Below are 22,690 nucleotides of genomic sequence, written 5' to 3'. Positions count from 1 at the left end.
TGATGGTGGGGGTTTAAATCTTTAGCTTTTCTGCTATCCATACTTTTGTGCCCTTCAAGTTATTTGACCACTTTAAGATACCTTTTTCTAAGAACTTGAGTTATGCATAATAATTGCAAGGCTTCCACTATGATTCATTATTGTTACTACTAGCATATTTCCCTTAATTGTTGTCAATCACATTGTGGTTATACACTTTTGGGCTTTGTAGCATTTATCATCTTTCTACCACCTCTCAAGTAATCCTATTTGAGTGGGCACAGACTCCCTTTGTCTTCTCTATTCCTCAAACTCCACTATGCCTTAAGTCTTCATTTGCCCAACATTCTCTTGAGAAATCTTCTTTTCTTGGTGGGCCTCTCTCCAAGCTCAACTCAAACTCTGTTGTACCAAATCATGTGAAGTCATCCAACATTGAGTGACATGTTTTCATGTTAGAGGTGGATGACATATTGCTATAAGGAGACAATCCACTCATTTTGCCGAATGTGATCTTTTAGGTAATCCCAAAGTGCCCACAAACGAGAGGATGGTCTATGTATGTGAATGCATATGGCACTTCTCTACTCCATATGAACCCACTCAAAAGTCCTTAATACAAAATATGATATTTTAACCTTGAAAAGCTAGGATGTGGGCAAATTGAGCGTCATCGGTTCATGGTGAACCCAATGGTATGGAGGAGGTTATAGATGCACGCTGGAATATGATAAGCTGTATCAATGGCTATAAAACAAAGAATTGAAAACACACCTTTACCCAAGTATTTGTGCGTACTATTGTGGTTATTGTACTATCGATAGATTGTGAAGGGTGTTATTAGATTGTGAAGAGAGAGAGAGAGAGAGAGAGAGAGAGAGAGAGAGAGAGAGAGAGAGAGAAGAAAGATTTTATTAACGTCTTCCAAAAGACCGAACTCGGCCTATGAGACAAATCGGAGTACCTGTATGGGGTATCCTCTGTCATCCCAACAAAATGAAAAAGTACTGAACTAAAAAGCTGAATCTGGGTGTGCAATAAGTACAATGAGTGGTGAAGGGGATGGAGCTCTACTACTAGGAGAATGCAAAGCTATATGCATGGTGGCGTCGGTATGTGGGGGGCTGGTGATACTGGTGATCCGGCTAGTGAAAATGCCAAGTATGTATGATCTACCCCAATAGGACGAGGTGGAATGGAGGATGAGGTGACAAGCTGTGATGCCTCCAAAGACCCCATAATGTAGTCTACCACCGTGCCTCCGGTCCGTGTATGACCCCCATGTGGGAAGCATGTCAGCCCTCCTGATCCCGGCCACTGTAGCATCCCGTTATAAATAACGAGACGATGTCTGGCTCCCAACTCTAGTAAGTGGTCCCCATAATGTCCTCTGTCTGGTCCAATGTCCTCTGATGCCCGACTAGCCCCTATCTCCTCTGGATCCACAGAGTGGAGGATCTCCATGTCATCAGTCATACACCTCACACTGTCTGCTCTGTGTGTGGGCATTGAAGTCGCCCGTAAGAAATACTTCCCCTAGTGTAGAATAATGCATAATCTCCTCTGTGAGACAGACAAGTGTATGGCGAGGCTCCTGTCTCCTCCTCCTCTGGCATGTCCTCTGTAATGACATAGGAGGATCCTGATGGAGAAAAGTAACATAGAGCTATGTATATAACCCTGTCCTGTGAGAGCTGTAAGCTGATCCACATGTATCTTGCCTCTGGATCCTGTGCTACCACTCTCAGTCTCCCTTGTAGCTCCCGTTTGAATAGAACTGCTACTCCCCCCGACCCTCTCGAGGTACCCTGGCGTGTGGTCCTCCTGTATGCTAACTCCCACTGGAATCCCTCTACTCGAGGTAGCCTTCTCTCTCGGCTCTGATGTGTCTCTGTCAGAAGTATGATGTCTCTCCCCACCATAACATGCTCCAGTCGTCCAGGCTACACCCATAGTGAACCATTACAGTTCCATACTACCATATGTATCTCTGTCAGTGGCCTCGTCTGTGTCCCATAGGCCCCAAACCGCTAATCCATGGGCCAGCCATCAATGATGACCCGACCATCTCGATAGAAGGCCTTCTTGCCTTCTCTCCTCGCGTGTAAGAGTATAACCCAAATAGCGTGGGGGAAAGTGGGCATCCTTGCTTCACACCAATTGTGCTAGCAATAGTCTCGGACATACCTCCTGGGCATCTGACTCGCCCAAAAACCTGCTCATATAATGCATAGATGCCCCATGTCATATCTGCTGGTATGCCAAGAGACTGCAGGCGCTGAAAGAGCCTCTCTCGTGGTACTGTGTCAAATGCCTTGCGGAAATCCACAAAGGAGTAATAGAGCTTTCTCTTCCTCACTCTGGGGCTCTGACGTGTCTCTGTCAGAAGTATGATGTCTCTCCCCACCATAACATGCTCCAGTCGTCCAGGCTACACCCATAGTGAACCATTAAAGTTCCATACTGCCATGTGTATCTCTGTCAGTGGCCTGGTCTGTGTCCCATAGGCCCCAAACCGTTAATCCATGGGCCGACCACCATCAATGATGACCCGACCATCTCGATAGAAGGCCTTCTTACCTTCTCTCCTCGCGTGTAAGAGAGAGAGAGAGAGAGAGAGAGAGCTTAACTATGAAGAGTGTTGATTTATCTACCCCTTGTTTACTAAGTGGAAAGAGTGTGTATGCACGTGTGTGTGTGTGTGTGTGTGTGTGTGTGTGTGTGTGTGTGTGTGTGTGTGTGCGCGTGCGCGTGAGAGAGAGAGAGAGATGGGCATGAATGTGTCCTGTACTACTCTCTCTAGGTTGGCATTTTTCAACTATGGGTAGATGAGAGGCCATATTCTTCACCATGGTTTTCTTTATTGAGGTGTTTATATGTCCTCAAGTAGATAATTGGGACGTCTACCCCCTAGAAGGCAAGTGAATACACTATGAACTCTAGGATTAAATTTAAAAAGGTGACTCTGTCTTTGCTTAAAGAAGCTATGTTGTGCCTAAAAGTTTTACACAATTGTCAAGTGCAAATCCCTTGAGTTTTGATGTTGATAGTCACTCTTTATTCCTCATTATTGTGTCTAGGATATGAAATTTGATATTTGCCACTACCTACTTAACTGAAATGTTGACATCATGTGCATGTGCATGCATGCCTGCACGAGAGAGAGAGAGAGAGAGAGAGAGAGAGAGAGAGATTTAATCCTTGTTGTCTTGAAGATAGATTGATCACCATCAACTAGAAACTCTTTCTAATTAATTCAAAATTTTGATTCTCTATTTGGAAGCAAAAATTGACCACTACTTCGTTAAAATTTTAATTTTAGTAATTTTTTCCAAGTTACCTCTTTATTGTTATTCACATTGAAGACTTGATTACAAATAGCATGCACACCAAGTCTATCCACACCAATAAATGTAGGATTCTAAAACTCGTCCGTAAACAATCATATTCTCCCCATTTAATCAAGATGACTTCTAGGAGGAGGTGGTTTTTCAATCTGAAACAAGTGCACAATGACACTGAATCTCAAGCCTCAAGATAAAGTGCCAATTCAAAGATCTTACAATTCTTGGCTCTGACATAAATCTTATAACTTTGCCCCATAATAGATGGTAGCAATCTTGATGAGGCCTTTTTTATTGCTCTCTTGTTCCAAGGTTCACTACATATCATGTCTAAGACCTAGCCTAGGGAGATCTCAAGCCTTGTATCAAGGTACTATAAATGAATAGGTCAGAATGATACTAAATGATCCAAGTATCAATCTAATACAACTCACTTCACTATGAAAATGATACATGGCAATGCTAAGGAAATTGCTCTATTTTCCACACCCAAACTAGAGCTTTTAGCATTTCAACCCCTCCTTGCTTTAGAAAAACCACTATAACTTGTCTAGCCTTCTAACTCCGGAAATTAAAGCTCTTTTAACCTCTTCTCACTTTACACTGAAGTGCCATTTACATGTCTTGTCATGAAGCTAAGCTCATGTAGCAGCCTAGGCTACTGCTCCAAGTTTATGAGATGCTTTTGAGATGACCAGGCATGAAGTAAGTGCAAATTGTAACCCTTCAAATTTCTAGGGTCTTCAACATAGAGCATTCAACATTTGACACTAGGTTGATGGCTTGCTTGTATGGACTTATCATCAAAAAAAAAAAAAAACATAGCTTTTCTTGAATCCATGCAAGGTTTTTGTCCAACAAGTCAAATGACACGAGAGATTTACAAAGAAACTTTAAGCTTCCAGCTGAGATCACCAGTCTCTCTCTCTCTCTCTCTCTCTCTCTCTCTCTCGTTATCATGAGCAGAATCACACCATAGAAATGCTCATCACCCCTTCTCTTCCACAGTACAGCCCAAAGCCCACTGAGATGGCATACCTACTGCCTTTCTTAGATTCATAACAAGGCCCTAGGGGTTCATGTCTTGCTGCCATCACTAGTAACAACAGAGACAGACCAGTGATGCTCCACTACCAACCTTTCTCTTCCACAGTACATCCCAAGCTAGCTGAGGCTGCATATACCTGCAGCAAAAAATGGGTTCATGTCTCAGACCATAGAAATGCTCCACCACCTCTTCTTTTCCGCAGTACAGCCCAAGCTTGCTGAGCTCGTTTACATGCAGCCTTTCTGAGTGTCTTTCTACCTTGCACTTTTCTGCAAAAATGGTGGTCTTTACCCGTGTGTACGAGATCCTCATTCACAATGTGGTAACAGTCAAGTACACTCGTAGGCATACTCATGCCCTTATTGTGTATGCCATCCTCATTCACTATGTTGCAACGTTGCACCCTTACATCATGCTTATGCATACTCATTGTACGACTCGTCTCATCAAACCTTGGAAACTGCTTTGGGTTCTCCTCTTTGATGCAGCATGTTTGGTGCAGAGTCTGGCAAGGGTTGATATCCACATGAGAAGAACTCAGATTACCCTTCATGGAGGTAGGGTTGACAAACTCCACAAACTCTTTTAACTCGGAAAAGCAGCTATGGAGTGAGTACGACACAAAGAAGATGTCTTTTCCTATCAACGCTGGCTTCACTTGACCATTTTCACCCTCTTCCCCACAAACATTCAGCCCATTGATAGGTGTCTTTGAAGAATGCAAGAAACCATACTCCAGTCCTGCTTTGGCCTTGGCATATGTATTGCCAAAACAGCTATCACTTTTACTAGTCCCAAGTGTTCCATTCAGACATGAGTTGGAAGAGTGAGCCTTAGTGGAAAGACACCATAGTCCACTAGGAAGGACTGCTATTGTTGGCTTTATTTCATTCAGCATGCGAAGTGTCTCATGCGAGATACTGTACCGTGGAACTGCACGGATTCTGGTGGCAGTTGTATCAGTTATGAAAAATTCCGAAATCCCAAGCAGTCGCATGGTTTGTAGACGCTCTGGCCAAATCCAAAGCTGTCAAAAAAGAACGCTTTTAGAACTACTAGAACTAAATCCTGGAACAAACGAGTGGATGAGTTCACCATCTACAAAACTTTAGGTAGGTTATAGACAAGACAAGGATGCACCCGTTGGCATGGGCCCAACCTGGCTGCCCATTCATGACAAATGAGCAATCTTGCCCATCCAACCCGGTGGGATAGATGGGGACATTTGTGTAACCAGCCTCACCTTTGTTTTCAAAGCTTTTGCTATCGAAATCAAAAGCTCTTCCTTGCCCAGCATATCAACTCCAACGAGTACATCATAACCCTCATGGCTGGTGATTATATCAACAACCTGGAACCTTTCATTCATATCCACATTGTGAGATTATGGATATCCAAGAGGTTATCACTTGAACTATCCCAATGAAGCCTACATCCAGTGGATAATATATCTTCAAAAAACAAAACACACATTCAAATTAATTTCATCTCCTCGGAAAATATTTCACACGTGTTCAACTGCTGGCATGGCTATTCTCATCACACAGCCACTTCCTTATTGCAAAATGGCCAAGAAACAATCACAGAAACATTCAGTATCCCAATTTTGCAATGTATGATTCACAGAACAATCTCATTTAGCAACAATGTGTGCAATGCATACAACCTTCTCTATCAAAGCAGCCAACAATCAAGAAGAAACCCTTAAAATGATCACCAGATGCCCCTTCCCACCACCAATGACCAGTCGGAACTAAATTGACCAAGATGAACTGGGTGTTATGGCTGGAAGAAGTTCTGGAAACGGGATCAGATCCTTGGCATGGCATGTAACCGTGTCTAGGGTTTTTGGGCACACTTGAACTCAAACATGAACTTCAAAATCTATACAGAAGCTTTTGCAATTTCTATGGTGTCCTGGCTGGAGGAAGTTCTGGAAACGGGATCAGATCCTTGGCATGGCGTGTAACCATGCCTAGGGTTTTTGGACACAAACGCAAACATGAACTTCAAAATCTATATAGAAGCTTTTGCAATTTCTAGGGGGTTTGTTCCTAGGAACGGGTGGACGTGGACTAGGCTATGGGTGAGGGATGGGAAGTTGGAGGCTGGGGAGGAGCCACAAGTGCTGCAAGTGGGCGGGCGCCCGGCCGAGGGGGGAGGGTGCTTTCGGCAACCTAAGGGGGAGGAGGGACCTCTTTGCCTCCTTAGGAGTGGCCTTGTATAGTCACTTATATAGTGCTTATTGCTGCTACAAATAACAATCCACTTGGATTTATTAATATTGAACCTTAGCCACCCATCCAAGCCTGCTTTCCCTAATCCCAGGTCCTTGATCAGGAGGGCATATTCAAGGATTCTTCTTCTTTCATTGCACAGAGAGGGGACTCTAAGGATGCAAAGCCGAAGGGGTCTTCAGCTCCTAATTCATCCGCAACCAGAAGGTTTGTGATTACTGCTGCAAACAGGGGCACTTATGGCAACAATGCCGGAGTCGCATGTGGAACTTGGAAGGGAAGTCAAAGGACAAAGGGGCGAGCTCATCCGCCAAAGTTGTGGAGTCGTCAGCTTTCCTCACCCTAATTGATCTAGAGTCCAGTACTCCCCATCTAGTGGTGGAGCAAGCTTTTCCTTCTTGTTCCAACTCTCATTGGGTTTTGGACAGCGGTGCCATACAGCACTTGACTTATCGCAAGGATTGGCTTGATGAATTGTAGCAATGTCGCAGCAGAGTTGCCATTGGAGATAACTCTTTTGGCCCCATTCTTGGCGAAGGGACAATAATGCCCCTCATTCCGGATGGTAACGGAGGGAAGTACACCTTGAGAGTACTATATGTACCAGATTTAGGATTCCATCTCCTTTTTGTATATGAGATTTGCAAATTGGACACTAAGGTGGAATTTATGGAGGACTTTGTGATCATTTGTGACCCTATCACTAACAGGATCCTATGGCAAGGCATAGAGGACCACAACCTCTACAAACTCACAGCTCTTTACTCTCACACAATTACCCGCACAGGTGATCCTTAGCATACTCGATTTGGACATCTTCATTTGGAGGCCTTGTGGATGGCTTTTCAGGAGTAATTGGTGGATGGATTGCCTGATGTTGGCACACGTGAGGACCCTTGTCACTCTTGTCTCAAAGGGAAACAACATCGCGAGGCCTTTAAGAAGGCTACACCGTGAGCTACAGCACCTCTGGAATTAGTTCATGCCGATTTGTGGTGCTTGATGCGCATTCCGTCTCTGGGTTCTACCAAAATTTTTTTTTTCTTGATAATTTTAACATGTATACCTAGGCCTATGTTCTCAAATCCAAAGACGAAACTTTCGACAAATTCCAAACATGGAGAACCTTGGTGGAGAAACAGTGGGGACACTCTGTCTTGACATTACGAGCCAACAAAGGAGGCGAGTTTACTTCTCGCCCCCGGTTTAAACAATATTGTGAGCTCCATGGCATGCAATGGGAGTTCACCAACACAGGTACTCCTTTAGAGAACGGCATGGTGGAGCGGAAGAACCGAACGGTGATTGAGATGGCTCAAACAATGTTGGAACATCAGAGTCTTCCTCAAAAGCTTTGGGTAGAGGCAATGGCTGTTGCCGTTTACATTCTCAATCGGTCCCCTACTATTGTTGTTCCAAGGCAGACCCCCTTTTAGGCCTACCTAGGAAGAAAACCCTCAGTTTCACACTTTCGGGTTTTTGGGTCAGATACATTTGTACATGTACCTGATGGTGACAGGGGAAAGCTGGACGCTAAGTCCAAGCATCATATTTTGGTTGGTTACAGCTCAGAATCCAAAGGTTATCAGCTCTACAATCCTCCATCTTCGAAGACCATCGTTAGCAGAGATGTGGTGGTTGATGAGACTTCATCTTCAATGCAGAGGGGGTTTCTTCATCATCAGGGACTGAGTTCCTCGTAGTCCTCTAGTTCCTCTTCCTCGACTTGAGCCGGCACGTCCTCCAACATCCCCGGTGGAGGATTCATCCGACATTGATCAAGAGGAGGAGATTTCAGTGGATGCTCCACAACAGGTTACACCTGAGGAGCAAGGTTCAGACTTTTGAGGGGGGATCTCATATTCCCAATTGGTTGTACCAGACATTACGGGACGGAAGGGTAATGCGATTGCCTTCACCTACAACAAGGGGTCCCCATCAATCCGAGCAGGCATACCACGACATCATCTCAGGAGAACCCGTGCGTCAATGATGCACTGATGTCACGCATCCAAAAGGACTCGGAACCTACTCATGTTGGGGAGGCACTCTCCAAACCGACTTGGCAGTTGGTTCAAATGGGTCTATAAGATCAAGTACAAATCAAATGGGACTCTAGATAAGCCAAAGGCTACTCTTAGAGAGTTGGCGTGGATTTTGAGGATACTTTTACACCGACTGCTCAAATGGCGACCATACAGACAGTTCTTGCTCTTGCTGCACACTCTCATTGGCCCATCTTTCAGATGGATGTCAGGTCGGCATTCCTCAACGGGGAGCTAAAGGAGGAAGTTTATGAGGACTAGCCCTCAGGATTTCAGATTCATGGCTCCAAAGGTATGCTCTACTAGCTGAAAAGGGCCTTGTATGGTTTGAAACAAGCTCCCAGGGCTTGTATGAGAACATTGATGCTTTCTTTCAACGGAAGGGTTTCAACCGGTCGGCAGCTAATCCAAATCTCTACATCTTTGGATACTCTTATCATTCTCTATGTGGACCACTTGATCATCACAGGTAGCTATCAAGCACACATTGCTCAGACAAGGGTTGCCCTTAATAAGGAATTTGAGATGACAGATCTCGGGTTGCTTCACTTCTTTCTTAGATTGGAGATTTTTCAGCGCTCAGATGGCATATTCATTTCTCAGCAGCGGTATGTTACAGAGCTATTAGAGGCTTTCAGGATTATAGATTGTAAGCCCATCACTTCCCCCATGGATTCCCACCATCAAACTGTCATGTACAAGACATGCACTGGATTGATCTCAAGGCTAATCCTGAGGAGAGCAACCAAACAAAAAACATATCAGAACCAGATAAGAGCAAATTTTGGAGCATGAGTTGCTAGATTTGGCAAGTGATGGACTAGTGATGGATGAGGAACTCCTGTCGGCTGTAAGGACAGCAGTCAGCTGCAGCCCGACTTGGATTTGTTTGTCCAGAAGCTAGCCGCAGCCAGTTCACTAGGTCCTCCAAGGCCTATAAAAAGGCACAATTGCTCATCGTTTTCTTCATTCAGTCCAGACTTGGGGTTGAGTCATAGAACTAGGATTAGACTAGGTTTTTTACCTTTTCAAGGAGGTAGCCTATGGCTGCAAGACAGATGTACCTTTTGTACCATATTATATACAGAATTCTCAACTATCTCTCTCTATCTTCTCTCTCTTCCACTTGCATTTTTGCATTAGCATGTTCCAAATGGTGTTTAGGGCTGAAAGAAGACTCCCAGAGCTTTCGCATGTAACATTGGTATCAAAGCATCAGGCTCAGCAAGGCTAAACACTGATTCAGTCCCAAATGAAGGTGTACAAGTCCAAGGTACAAGAAAGTGCACATGTACGAGGCCCAAGGCAAGGAACACGAGACCGGGAAGAACTCTTGGGAGGTTTGTTGGTGGTGTTCCACAAAGCCCAAGGGGATAGCAGTCCTGTGAGTCCGGGTGCCACTTGGGGCACCCAGGAAAGGCTTTCAGGCAACGGTTCCAAGGGAGGTTGATCTTCCAAGGGGTGGAGTGAGAGTGCCAGACTCATTTCTCAAGAAAGAAGACCAAAGACAATGTTCAGGGACAGCGCAAGAACGGAATGGGGACTGGATGGTGTGAGGTGAAAAAAAGAAAGAAAACCCTGCCTCTATAGCCCTTCCACCTCCCAAACTTGGAAACACACACACGAACGGGGGCACCACCAGCCACCGGCTGGAACACTTTCACTTTGTTCACCACCCACCCACACCATAAGAAAGCTCAGAACCACGATGAACAGATGATTATCCAGCAACAAACATACAAGCACCAACCATGTACAACTCAGCAAATATACCAAAAACCAGGACTCTGGCCAGGATTTACTGCCAAGGGAATTCCACCCTTGCGTCTGACAACCAAAGCCTCTGTCTTCCCGTCTCTGCAATTTCCAGAGGGCGCCCACACCAGCAACCTTCTTCACTTCCTCTGTAGCCCGGCTACTCTCTGTCTACTGCTACCTGCCAAGTGTCGTAGGCAAGCCCCACTGTCTCCAGCCCACGCATCAGCACCTCTTCAGCCAACACACAAAAAACCCAAGGCTCTCTCTCTGGTCAGCATCCACTCTCTGCCTGCAACCACCGCCCACACAAAACCAGCTACTCTCTCTTCAGAAGGCGCCCACACCAGCTAACCTTCAACTCAGCAGCTCCCTCTCTCTGTGTGTCGTGACCAGCAGCTCGCCAACCTTCTGAGCCTCTGCACAATCCTCACCACAATGAACCACTGCTCAACGCAGCATCACCATCTGCATCCAGCCCAAGCCACATCTTCAGTCCTTGCTAACAGCCCGACTCTCTACTTCCACAATTGGCACCTTCTTTCACTCATGTAGCCAACCGCTACACATCCAAAACCCCAAACCCTCCGTTGCGGCCAACGTTACCCCAGGGACCTCCCCTTGATCACATGACGGCCACCTGCGTTCTCTTTGAGGGCTCTTCTCTGCAATATCACCCCCAGCTCTCCACAAGGTGGCCAATTCTTCCTTCACCACCTCTCTTCGCAACCACTTCAGTGCTGCCACCTTCCCTTCGGCCCCAGCTGCGCCTCTCTTATCTGCAGCGCCTACCCAGCAGCTCAACACAGCTGCGTTCCCTTCACACGATCACCTCCAGTCCCTTCACGACTCCCAGCAGCTTGCTCTGCCCAAGGCGGCCTTCTTTTCCCTTCCACAGCTGCAGCGCCTCAGCAGTAGAACCACTCTTCATCGCTTCATGTTTCACTCGCCTCTGGTGGTCTGCAGCGCCTCGCCAGGCGTTTCTTCTACTCAGCAACCCCCTCTCCTTCAATCAGTCTCTGTAGAATCCCGCCAGCCCTCTACTGCGTGGCGGCCACCTCTTCCAGCACTGCGCCTTCCTTGACGTCTCTTTTCTGCAGCGCCTCGCCAAGGTTATTCTTCTACTCCCCGGCTCCTACTCCTTTTTTGCGGCCTCCTCTTCCCGCATTTTCGCCACCTTCCAGACCTTCGTGCTTTCGAGATGTTGCGCTGGTGGCAGCCTACAACCCTTCCATGTGGCTATTAACATTATTGGCGTCATGGATTATATATATATATATAATCATTTGCCCTGTTAGGAATCTGAGAGGGTAAAGGATACATATCACCTCCCATTCGCTGAGGCTTATCACAATCTGTACTTAGATGACCCAATTCACCACAATTCCAGCATGTAGGAATAAACCGTCTACCCCTGCCATAACCACGGCCACTTCCATAGCCTGTCTGACCTTCAGCTCCATCCTGATTGTAGCCTCTGCCTCGGCCACGTCCACCACCTGTGTCATCATCTTCAAGCTCAGATTCTTCATACAATCTACCATTTGCCTCATGTCCTGTTTAAACCCTTCATCAGAAGCTGTAACAGCTGTAGGTGCTACCTTTGTCCCCTGTGGTATGGCATTATTCACCTGAACTTCTGTCGGTTGCACTCTTTCCAGCACGGTTCTCATCGGTACCGCTTCTACTCTTCTCATTTCAGGCCTCACTGCCACTGGAACCATCCCAAGCTGGTTCATCCGTTGCAATTTCCAATCCTTTCACTTAGCAATCTCCACTACATCCTCATAACTCCACCTTCCAGCGAATGCCTCCTTTCAATCCTGCAATAAAACGATCCTTCTTCATCATGTCCGGAGGTACCTGATCATCTCCCAAAGCCCTGCATAAAGTCTCCCACAGCAAAGAGAATTTCTTCACATAATCCTCAATCGGCTCCAACTCACCCTGTATCAACCCCTGCACTTCATGCCAAACTTTATCTGGATCCTCAACCTTCTTGAACCTGTTCATCAGTGCAGTCTTCAACCCATCCTCAGTCATCTCAATGCGTGGAACAGCATCCTTCAATGACTCCTCATAAACTCTGTACCAAATCCTTGCATCCCCTTTCAAACATATGCTTAGCAGCCGCAATACCTGTGTCGGCTCATTGATGTGGTTGCTTATGCATGCAACCTCCATTCTTTCCAGAAAATCTGCCACCTCTTCATTTGGACCACCAAAAAACTCCGGATACGACATCATCTTGACCCTCAAGCTTCACTTCAAATCTCAAGAAAAACCAGAAAACACTTTCCTTCAATCTCTCACTCTGGGGCATACACCCTCGTAAGAGAAATCCCTGAGCAATCCTCAGTGGGGGCACCAGAAGGATGTGAGGTGAAAAAAAGAAAGAAAACCCTGCCTCTATAGCCCTTCCACCTCCAAAACTTGGAAACACACACACGAACGGGGGCACCAACAGCCACCGGCTGGAACACTTTCACTTTGTTCACCACCCACCCACACCATAAGAAAGCTCAGAACCACGATGAACAGATGTATCCAGCAAAAAACATACAAGCACCAACCATGTACAACTCAGCAAATATACCAAAAACCAGGACTCTGGCCAGGATTTACTGCCAAGGGAATTCCACCCTTGCGTCTGACAACCAAAGCCTCTGTCTCCCGGTCTCTGCAATTTCCAGAGGGCGCCCACACCAGCAACCCTTCTTCACTTCCTCTGTAGCCCGGCTACTCTCTGTCTGCTGCTACCTGCCAAGTGTCGTAGGCGAGCCCCACTGTCTCCAGCCCACGCATCAGCACCTCTTCAGCCAACACACAAAAAACCCAAGGCTCTCTCTCTGGTCAGCATCCACTCTCTGCCTGCAACCACCACCCACACAAAACAAGCCACATCTTCAGTCCTTGCTAACAGCCCGACTCTCTGCTTCCACAATTGGCACCTTCTTTCACTCATGTAGCCAACCGCTACACATCCAAAACCCCAAACCCTCCGTTGCGGCCAACGTTACCCCAGGGACCTCCCCTTGATCACATGACGGCCACCTGCGTTCTCTTTGAGGGCTCTTCTCTGCAATATCACCCCCAGCTCTCCACAAGGTGGCCAATTCTTCCTTCACCACCTCTCTTCGCAACCACTTCAGTGCTGCCACCTTCCCTTCGGCCCCAGCTGCGCCTCTCTTATCTGCAGCGCCTACCCAACAGCTCAACACAGCTGCGTTCCCTTCACACGATCACCTCCAGTCCCTTCACGATTCCCAGCAGCTTGCTCTGCCCAAGGCGGCCTTCTTTTCCCTTCCGCAGCTGCAGCGCCTCAGCAGTAGAACCACTCTTCATCGCTTCATGTTTCACTCGCCTCTGGTGGTCTGCAGCGCCTCGCCAGGCGTTTCTTCTACTCATCAACCCCCTCTCCTTCAATCAGTCTCTGTAGAATCCCGCCAGCCCTCTACTGCGTGGCGGCCACCTCTTCCAGCACTGTGCCTTCCTTGACGTCTCTTTTCTGCAGCGCCTCGCCAAGGTTATTCTTCTACTCCCCGGCTCCTACTCCTTTTTTGCGGCCTCGTCTTCCCGCATTTTCGCCACCTTCCAGACCTTCGTGCTTTCGAGATGTTGCGCTGGTGGCAGCCTACAACCCTTCCATGTGGCTATTAACATTATTGGCCTCATGGATTATATATATATTTTTTCCTATTTCAAAACTTCAATTAGATGGCCACACTCTCCTCTCTTTATTTTGTGCTTCAGGTTCGCATGCGGGCCCATGACCTTCCAAAACCAGTGCTACCCGCCAACTTTCGTCAGCTACATCATTATTTCCAAACACAACCATTCCAGTCGGTGCCCAATATCAGTAACCACCCGCACATCATATTGTTGCCATAAAAACTTCCAGATCCCAGCATTTGCTCCCAAAAAAACACGTGCATATACCAGCTCACAACAAAACCGCTCGGCCTGTACATTTGCCAGGGCATTCAGGGCAAAGTTTTATTGCACATCACGCACACCATATGTACACGGACTCAAAACATCTTTCAAATTTTTACCTGACATACTTTGCCAGGATGTGAGGTGAAAAAAAGAAGAAAGAACCTGCCTCTATAGCCCTTCCACCTCGCAAACGAACGGGGCACCACAAGCCACCACCGGCTGGAACACTCTCTCACAATTCGCCACCCACCCACACCAGACAGACAGCCAAAAACAGGGGCACCATAGACAAAGCAAACACCCAGCATTATATTTCCAATCAACACATCATACAAGCTTCTCTCGACACAGAAGCCTTACTCACACAACCATAAACACTCAGACCTGTCAACACTGCCGAGGATACACCACATCCCCAATCACCATAATCCATTCGCCTGCCTGCTGTACCAACCACACCAGAATGAACCCGGCCACTCTCACTTCAGAAGGCGCCCCACCAGCTAACCCTCAAGTCTCTGCAGCCCATCACTTCTGCATGTGTCGTCAGCAGCAGCTCGACCATCATCTCTCTCTCTCTCTCTCTCTCTCTCTCTGTGCTGATCCTCTGCCAGCCTCACCCTCGAACACTTCCTCTGCAACCACTGTAATGCTACTGGCCCACCACCAAGCAGCAACACTTCATCACTCTCTGTTTCACTCGGCACCCACTCTGCTCTTCACTATCAGTCTCAACTTACGTGGCCCACACCAGCCCTCACATGGCCAGCCTTACTACTTTCACACAGCCTCTGCTTTCACACAGTTTGCAGACGGCCATCACCTCCGCTGAGCGCCCCAGCTGCTCTACGCCAGGCCACCCACTTACATGTCCTCTCTACTGTCGCCTAGCCCCTTAGTGCTCGCCCCAGCAGCCATACGCAAAAGCCTCCTGTCCTCTGGCAGCTCTCCCCGTGTCAGTCAGCTGCGCTACCCACTTCTCTTCTGCGCATCCAACTGCTGTTTTGCCCACAGTTGCCTTTGCTACCACAGACGGCGCCCTCTACAACTGACGTATCCAGCCACTGCAGCACTTCCTAGCGGCTCCTTCTCCCCAGCCTGTCTCTGCAACAGAGGCCACGCTTGTTTTGCTATCACCAGCTCCCTCTGGTCTGGACGCTCAGAGCCCGTCCTCTCACCGCTCGCGCCCTCCACACCAGCTTCTCTGCACCACTCTTTCTTTGGCATTGTCCTGCAACTACGCCAAAGAGCACCTCGACCACCCTCTGCTTTGCCACTTCTCTGCGCTCCTCAGCTTCCCTTCGCTTTATCTTGCAGCTGCGCCAGACCTTGCCCATAGGCGGCCTCTACACGCCTGTCTTCGCTGCTTATTCTCCTTTCGCCAGCAGTTCCTAGGCGGCTCCCACACGCCAGCCTACGCTTTAACACCCACTGTACGCCAGCCCAAGACGGCCTCCCTTGCTAGCTCTCCTTCATACAGCTGCGCTCCACAAGGGATGCCTGCGGCTCTGCCTTTGCGTCTCTACTCGCTGACGACCATCACACTCTGGCCTCTTCTCTGCACGCTTGCAGCAGCTTCGCTCCAGGCCGCTGATCACCCAGAGAGCCCTCCTTCTTGCCAGCCAGCTGCGCTCACTGAGGTGGTCCAGCCCCTCTTCTGCTACACGACGGCCACACACCTCTCCTCGCCAGCTTCTCAGACTGACCCAGGCCCTCTGAAAACAAACAAGGCGATACCTTTTCTATCTCCCCGGCCAACTCCATGCTTCGCCAGCTTCGTTAATCTTCTGGAAGATGCGCTGGCAGCCAAATAAGTCTCCACGCCAACTTTGCCAGCTGGCCACATCATCCTTTTTCTATATTTTATTTATTATAAAAAATGGCCACCATATTATTCCTTTTATTGTTCAATGCTACCTTGGCCCTTTTATCATCAATTATCCCCAAGATTTTCCACACACATTTCACATATAACTTCGTGTGCCCACTGTACTTCTAGGACGCCCACACACTTCAAGACGACCGAGCAGTTCATATCATCTCCAGCGGACCTCCAGTAGACCACTTCCGGACAGGCGTACAACAACAGGCCCAAAACAAATCCATCCACACTGAACACCTGGCAACGCCCTCCAAAGCCAAATCTTCACACACGCCACGCATCCATATATACACGAGCCCAAAAGATCTTCCACAAAAACGCCTGACATACTTTGCCAATCCCCCCATCTGCTAGAGCATTCATGCTCAGCAGCAAAAAGCAATATCCAATAGCTATCCACCAGGATCAAAAGGAAACAGCTCCTCACCATCCAATTCCTCGACATCTTTGAAACACCATGGCTGCATCACTGCATACCAAATATCAACCATATGGGCCACAAAATCATCCACGTCCACTTCACCCACAGCAAACCTCTTCGTCTTCAAAATCTGTGGCATTGCAACCTTTAGCATCCCATTCATCAACACCAGTGAAGGCCAGGTTCCAACATTTTGACTTTTATCCACACAAAAATCCACATCCTTTCCAACAGCAGTGTCCACCAGCACTTCCAGCTCTTGTAATTCAGGCATCTCTTCAAAACCATACAGCTCAACTGCTTCACAACCTTTGTCCTCCATAGACTTTGCTTTTAGCATTTCAGCAACACGCAAAGAAGCCTTAGCTACACTCTCAACCATATCAGCATCCATATCCATCTCTGGCTCCTGCTCATCAAGGCTAGCAACTTCCCATATATCATCCTCAAGCACACTACTCTCATCACAATGCTCTTCATCAGCCAAATGCATATGCATACCTTCTTGAGTGTTGCCAACCCCCCTGGTATCATCGTCCAAAGACTCCCCAGCACATAATGCATCAAATGGAAAAACATCCTCATCATTCATCACAGGTACCATACCACCATCAAGCTGTCCAAGAAAATCCAGAATAATAGGATCTTCCTCCATGCTCTCCACATCTGCATCACAAGCCATCTTCACTTCATCACAAGTCTCTACCCCATCCTCCTCCCTTGTAGAATCTGGCAAAGAATCATCCTCAAAGCATCCTGTATCCAGCTCCTCTTCCTTCTCATCATCAGCCAATCCCAAGACATCATCCTCTTTGTTTTCATGTGCATGCATGTCATCCAGATCCAAATGCAAATGATATCCAATAGAACCTTTCAACTCACTGTCATGTACAGCCATGACCTCCAAATCCAAAGAAGAATCCACTGGCAACTCCTCATCTTCACTTTGTTCCTTCACCTGCTTTTCATCCACCTTCGCCTGCTTCAAAAACTTTGGAAAAAAATCAGAAGGCAAATAGAACATCCCCCTTTGCACCTGTATCGGCCTTTGAGGCTCCTCTCTAATCAAATCTTGCATAGGACTCTTATCCACCTCAACCAAATTTACCTGCATATCCCTTGTTGCAGACACAACACCTTCATACGGATAAATACCCATCTCCATCTGCTTCAAAACCTTGCCTTCCTTTTCCCTAGCAACCCTAACTGCATCATCAAATGACCTGGGATTCTTCAACTCAACCCTGATCCTCAAATGAGGTAGCAAACCATCAATAAACAAACTCTTCTTCAAAAACATAGGAGGAACTTCCTGCTTCAATGTCATACACCACTTACTCCACAAACATGTAAATACCTGCACGAAATCATCCAATGATTGCCCATGTACCTGCTTCAAGATGCTCAACTCCTGCCAAAGCACACTAGAATCCTCCGCTTGCTGAAAACGCTCCAAAAGGCCTTCTTTCAACCTGTCTAAGGTCAAAACACCATGTATCTCACATGCTGCATCCTGTCCTTCAAAATCCTTAAGCCAGCTTCGCGCATCTCCCTTCAAGAAAATCTTTATCAGCCTCAAAACCTACTCTTCATCTGGGACATGGTTGCTAATGCATGCCAACTCCATCTGCTCCAAGAAGTCACACACATCTTCACCGTTCCTGCCATGAAACTCCGGATAAGACCACATCATGTGACAACCTGTACAATCCCTGACCTCTCCTCAGTGAAACACACGCCCTTCTAGGCAAAGACCAACGCCAGAGCTATCCTCAGTGGGGGCACCAGAAGGATGTGAGGTGAAAAAAAGAAGAAAGAACCTGCCTCAATAGCCCTTCCACCTCGCAAACTTGGAAACAACACACACGAACGGGGCACCACCAGCCACCGGCTGGAACACTCTCTCACAATTTGCCACCCACCCACACCAGACAGACAGCCAAAAACAGGGGCACCATAGACAAAGCAAACACCCAGTAATATATTTCCAATCAACACATCATACAAGCTTCTCTCAACACAGAAGCCTTACTCACACAACCATAAACACTCAGACCTGTCACTGCCGAGGATACACCACATCCCCAATCACCATAATCCATTCGCCTGCCTGCTGTACCAACCACACCAGAATGAACCCGGCCACTCTCACTTCAGAAGGCGCCCCACCAGCTAACCCTCAAGTCTCTGCAGCCCATCACTTCTGCATGTGTCGTCAGCAGCAGCTCGACCATCATCTCTCTCTCTCTCTCTCTCTCTCTCTCTCTCTCTCTCTCTCTCTCTCTCTCTCTCTCTCTCTCTCTCTCTCTCTCTGTGTGTCTGCTGATCCTCTGCCAGCCTCACCCTCGAACACTTCCTCTGCAACCTTTGTAATGCTACTGGCCCACCACCAAGCAGCAACACTTCATCTCTCTCTGTTTCACTCGGCACCCACTCTGCTCTTCACTATCAGTCTCAACTTACGTGGCCCACACCAGCCCTCACATGGCCAGCCTTACTACTTTCACACAGCCTCTGCTTTCACACAGTTTGCAGACGGCCATCACCTCCGCTGAGCGCCCCAGCTGCTCTACGCCAGGCCACCCACTTACATGTCCTCTCTACTGTCGCCTAGCCCTTTAGTGCTCGCCCCAGCAGCCATACGCAAAAGCCTCCTGTCCTCTGGCAGCTCTCCCCATGTCAGTCAGCTGCGCTACCCACTTCTCTTCTGCGCATCCAACTGCTGTTCTGCCCACAGTTGCCTTTGCTACCACAGACGGCGCCCTCTACAACTGACGTATCCAGCCACTGCAGCACTTCCTAGCGGCTCCTTCTCCCCAGCCTGTCTTTGCAAAACAGAGACCGCGCTTGTTTTGCTATCATCACCAGCTCCCTCTGGTCTCGACGCTCACAGCCCGTCCTCTCACCGCTGGCGCCCTCCACACCAGCTTCTCTGCACCACTCTCTCTTTGGCACTGTCCTGCAACTACGCCAAAGAGCACCTCGACCACCCTCTGCTTTGCCACTTCTCTGCGCTCCTCAGCTTCTCTTCGCTTTATCTTGCAGCTGCGCCAGACCTTGCCCATAGGCGGCCTCTACACGCCTGTCTTCGCTGCTTATTCTCCTTTCGCCAACAGTTCCTAGGCGGCTCCCACACGCCAGCCTACGCTTTAACACCCATTGTACGCCAGCCCAAGACGGCCTCCCTTGCTAGCTCTCCTTCATACAGCTGCGCTCCACAAGGGATGCCTGTCGCTCTGCCTTTGCGTCTCTACTCGCTGACGACCATCACACTCTGGCCTCTTCTCTGCACGCTTGCAGCAGCTTCGCTCCAGGCCGCTGATCACCTAGAGAGCCCTCCTTCTTGCCAGCCAGCTGCGCTCACTGAGGTGGTCCAGCCCCTCTTCTGCTACACGACGGCCACACACCTCTCCTCGCCAGCTTCTCAGACTGACCCAGGCCCTCTGAAAACAAACAAGGCGATACCTTTTCTATCTCCCCGGCCAACTCCATGCTTCGCTAGCTTCGCTAATCTTCTGGAATATGCGCTGGCAGCCAAATAAGTCTCCACGCCAACTTTGCTAGCTGGCCACATCATCCCTTTTCTATATTTTATTTATTATATAAAATGGCCACCATATTATTTCTTTTATTGTTCAATGCTACCTTGGCCCTTTTATCATCAATTATCCCCAAGATTTTCCACACACATTTCACATATAACTTCGTGTGCCCACTGTACTTCTAAGACGCCCACACACTTCAAGACGACCGAGCAGTTAATATCATCTCCAGCGGACCTCCAGTAGACCACTTCCGGACAGGCCTGCAACAGGCCCAAAACAAATCCATCCACACTGAACACCTGGCAACGCCCTCCAAAGCCAAATCTTCACACACGCCACGCATCCATATATACACGAGCCCAAAAGATCTTCCAGAAAAACGCCTGACATACTTTGCCAACCCCCCCCATCTGCTAGAGCATTCATGCTCAGCAGCAAAAAGCAATATCCAATAGCTATCCACCAGGATCAAAAGGAAACAGCTCCTCACCATCCAATTCCTCGACATCTTTGAAACACCATGGCGCATCACTGCATACCAAATATCAACCATATGGGCCACAAAATCATCCACGTCCACTTCACCCACAACAAACCTCTTCGTCTTCAAAATCTGTGGCATTGCAACCTTTAGCATCCCATCCATCAACACCAGTGAAGGCCAGGTTCCAACATTTTGACCTTTATCCACACAAAAATCCACATCCTTTCCAACAGCAGTGTCCACCAGCACTTCCAGCTCTTGTAATTCAGGCATCTCTTCAAAACCATACAGCTCAACTGCTTCACAACCTTTGTCCTCCATAGACTTTGCTTTTAGCATTTCAGCAACACGCAAAGAAGCCTTAGCTACACTCTCAACCATATCAGCATCCATATCCATCTCTGGCTCCTGCTCATCAAGGCTAGCAACTTCCCATATATCATCCTCAGGCACACTACTCTCATCACAATGCTCTTCATCAGCCAAATGCATATGCATACCTTCTCGAGTGTAGCCAACCACCCTGGTATCATCGTCCAAAGACTCCCCAGCACATAATGCATCAAATGGAAAAACATCCTCATCATTCATCACAGGTACCATACCACCATCAAGCTGTCCAAGAAAATCCAGAATAATAGGATCTTCCTCCATGCTCTCCACATCTGCATCACAAGCCATCTTCACTTCATCACAAGTCTCTACCCCATCCTCCTCCCTTGTAGAATCTGGCAAAGAATCATCCTCAAAGCATCCTGTATCCAGCTCCTCTTCCTTCTCATCATCAGCCAATCCCAAGACATCATCCTCTTTGTTTTCATGTGCATGCATGTCATCCAGATCCAAATGCAAATGATATCCAATAGAACCTTTCAACTCACTGTCATGTACAGCCATGACCTCCAAATCCAAAGAAGAATCCACTGGCAACTCCTCATCTTCACTTTGTTCCTTCACCTGCTTTTCATCCACCTTCACCTGCTTCAAAAACTTTGGAAAAAAATCAGAAGGCAAATAGAACATCCCCCTTTGCACCTGTATCGGCCTTTGAGGCTCCTCTCTAATCAAATCTTGCATAGGACTCTTATCCACCTCAACCAAATTTACCTGCATATCCCTTGTTGCAGACACAACACCTTCATACGGATAAATACCCATCTCCATCTGCTTCAAAACCTTGCCTTCCTTTTCCCTAGCAACCCTAACTGCATCATCAAATGACCTGGGATTCTTCAACTCAACCCTGATCCTCAAATGAGGTAGCAAACCATCAATAAACAAACTCTTCTTCAAAAACATAGGAGGAACTTCCTGCTTCAATGTCATACACCACTTACTCCACAAACATGTAAATACCTGCACGAAATCATCCAATGATTGCCCATGTACCTGCTTCAAGATGCTCAACTCCTGCCAAAGCACACTAGAATCCTCCGCTTGCTGAAAACGCTCCAAAAGGCCTTCTTTCAACCTGTCTAAGGTCAAAACACCATGTATCTCACATGCTGCATCCTGTCCTTCAAAATCCTTAAGCCAGCTTCGCGCATCTCCCTTCAAGAAAATCTTTATCAGCCTCAAAACCTGCTCTTCATCTGGGACATGGTTGCTAATGCATGCCAACTCCATCTGCTCCAAGAAGTCACACACATCTTCACCGTTCCTGCCATGAAACTCCGGATAAGACCACATCATGTGACAACCTGTACAATCCCTGACCTCTCCTCAGTGAAACACACGCCCTTCTAGGCAAAGAACAACGCCAGAGCTATCCTCAGTGGGGGCACCAGAAGGATGTGAGGTGAAAAAAAGAAGAAAGAACCTGCCTCTATAGCCCTTCCACCTCGCAAACTTGGAAACAACACACACGAACGGGGCACCACCAGCCACCGGCTGGAACACTCTCTCACAATTCGCCACCCACCCACACCAGACAGACAGCCAAAAACAGGGGCACCATAGACAAAGCAAACACCCAGCAATATATTTCCAATCAACACATCATACAAGCTTC

The 22,690-nt window shown here is 47.7% G+C and overlaps 1 protein-coding gene across 1 annotated transcript in view; it reads right to left on the bottom strand.

Moving 5' to 3' along the window:
• Positions 1-4,128: 4,128 nt before the first annotated feature.
• LOC147610952 (uncharacterized) overlaps positions 4,129-22,690 on the bottom strand; it is a 74,847-nt gene continuing 56,285 nt past the window's right edge. The window contains exons 3-4 of the mRNA XM_086785618.1: positions 5,615-5,722; positions 4,129-5,398 (exon numbers count right to left, since the gene is read on the bottom strand). Coding sequence (XP_086641744.1) covers positions 4,526-5,398; positions 5,615-5,722 — 981 coding nt within the window. The 3' untranslated portion in view covers positions 4,129-4,525. The remainder of the gene's footprint in view (positions 5,399-5,614; positions 5,723-22,690) is intronic.

Source organism: Cibotium barometz, chromosome 48 (genome assembly GCF_041138505.1).
Source record: "Cibotium barometz isolate CiBa-2024 chromosome 48, ASM4113850v1, whole genome shotgun sequence".
Classification (NCBI taxonomy): domain Eukaryota; kingdom Viridiplantae; phylum Streptophyta; class Polypodiopsida; order Cyatheales; family Cibotiaceae; genus Cibotium; species Cibotium barometz.
This window is presented reverse-complemented; position numbering and strand designations above follow the sequence as displayed.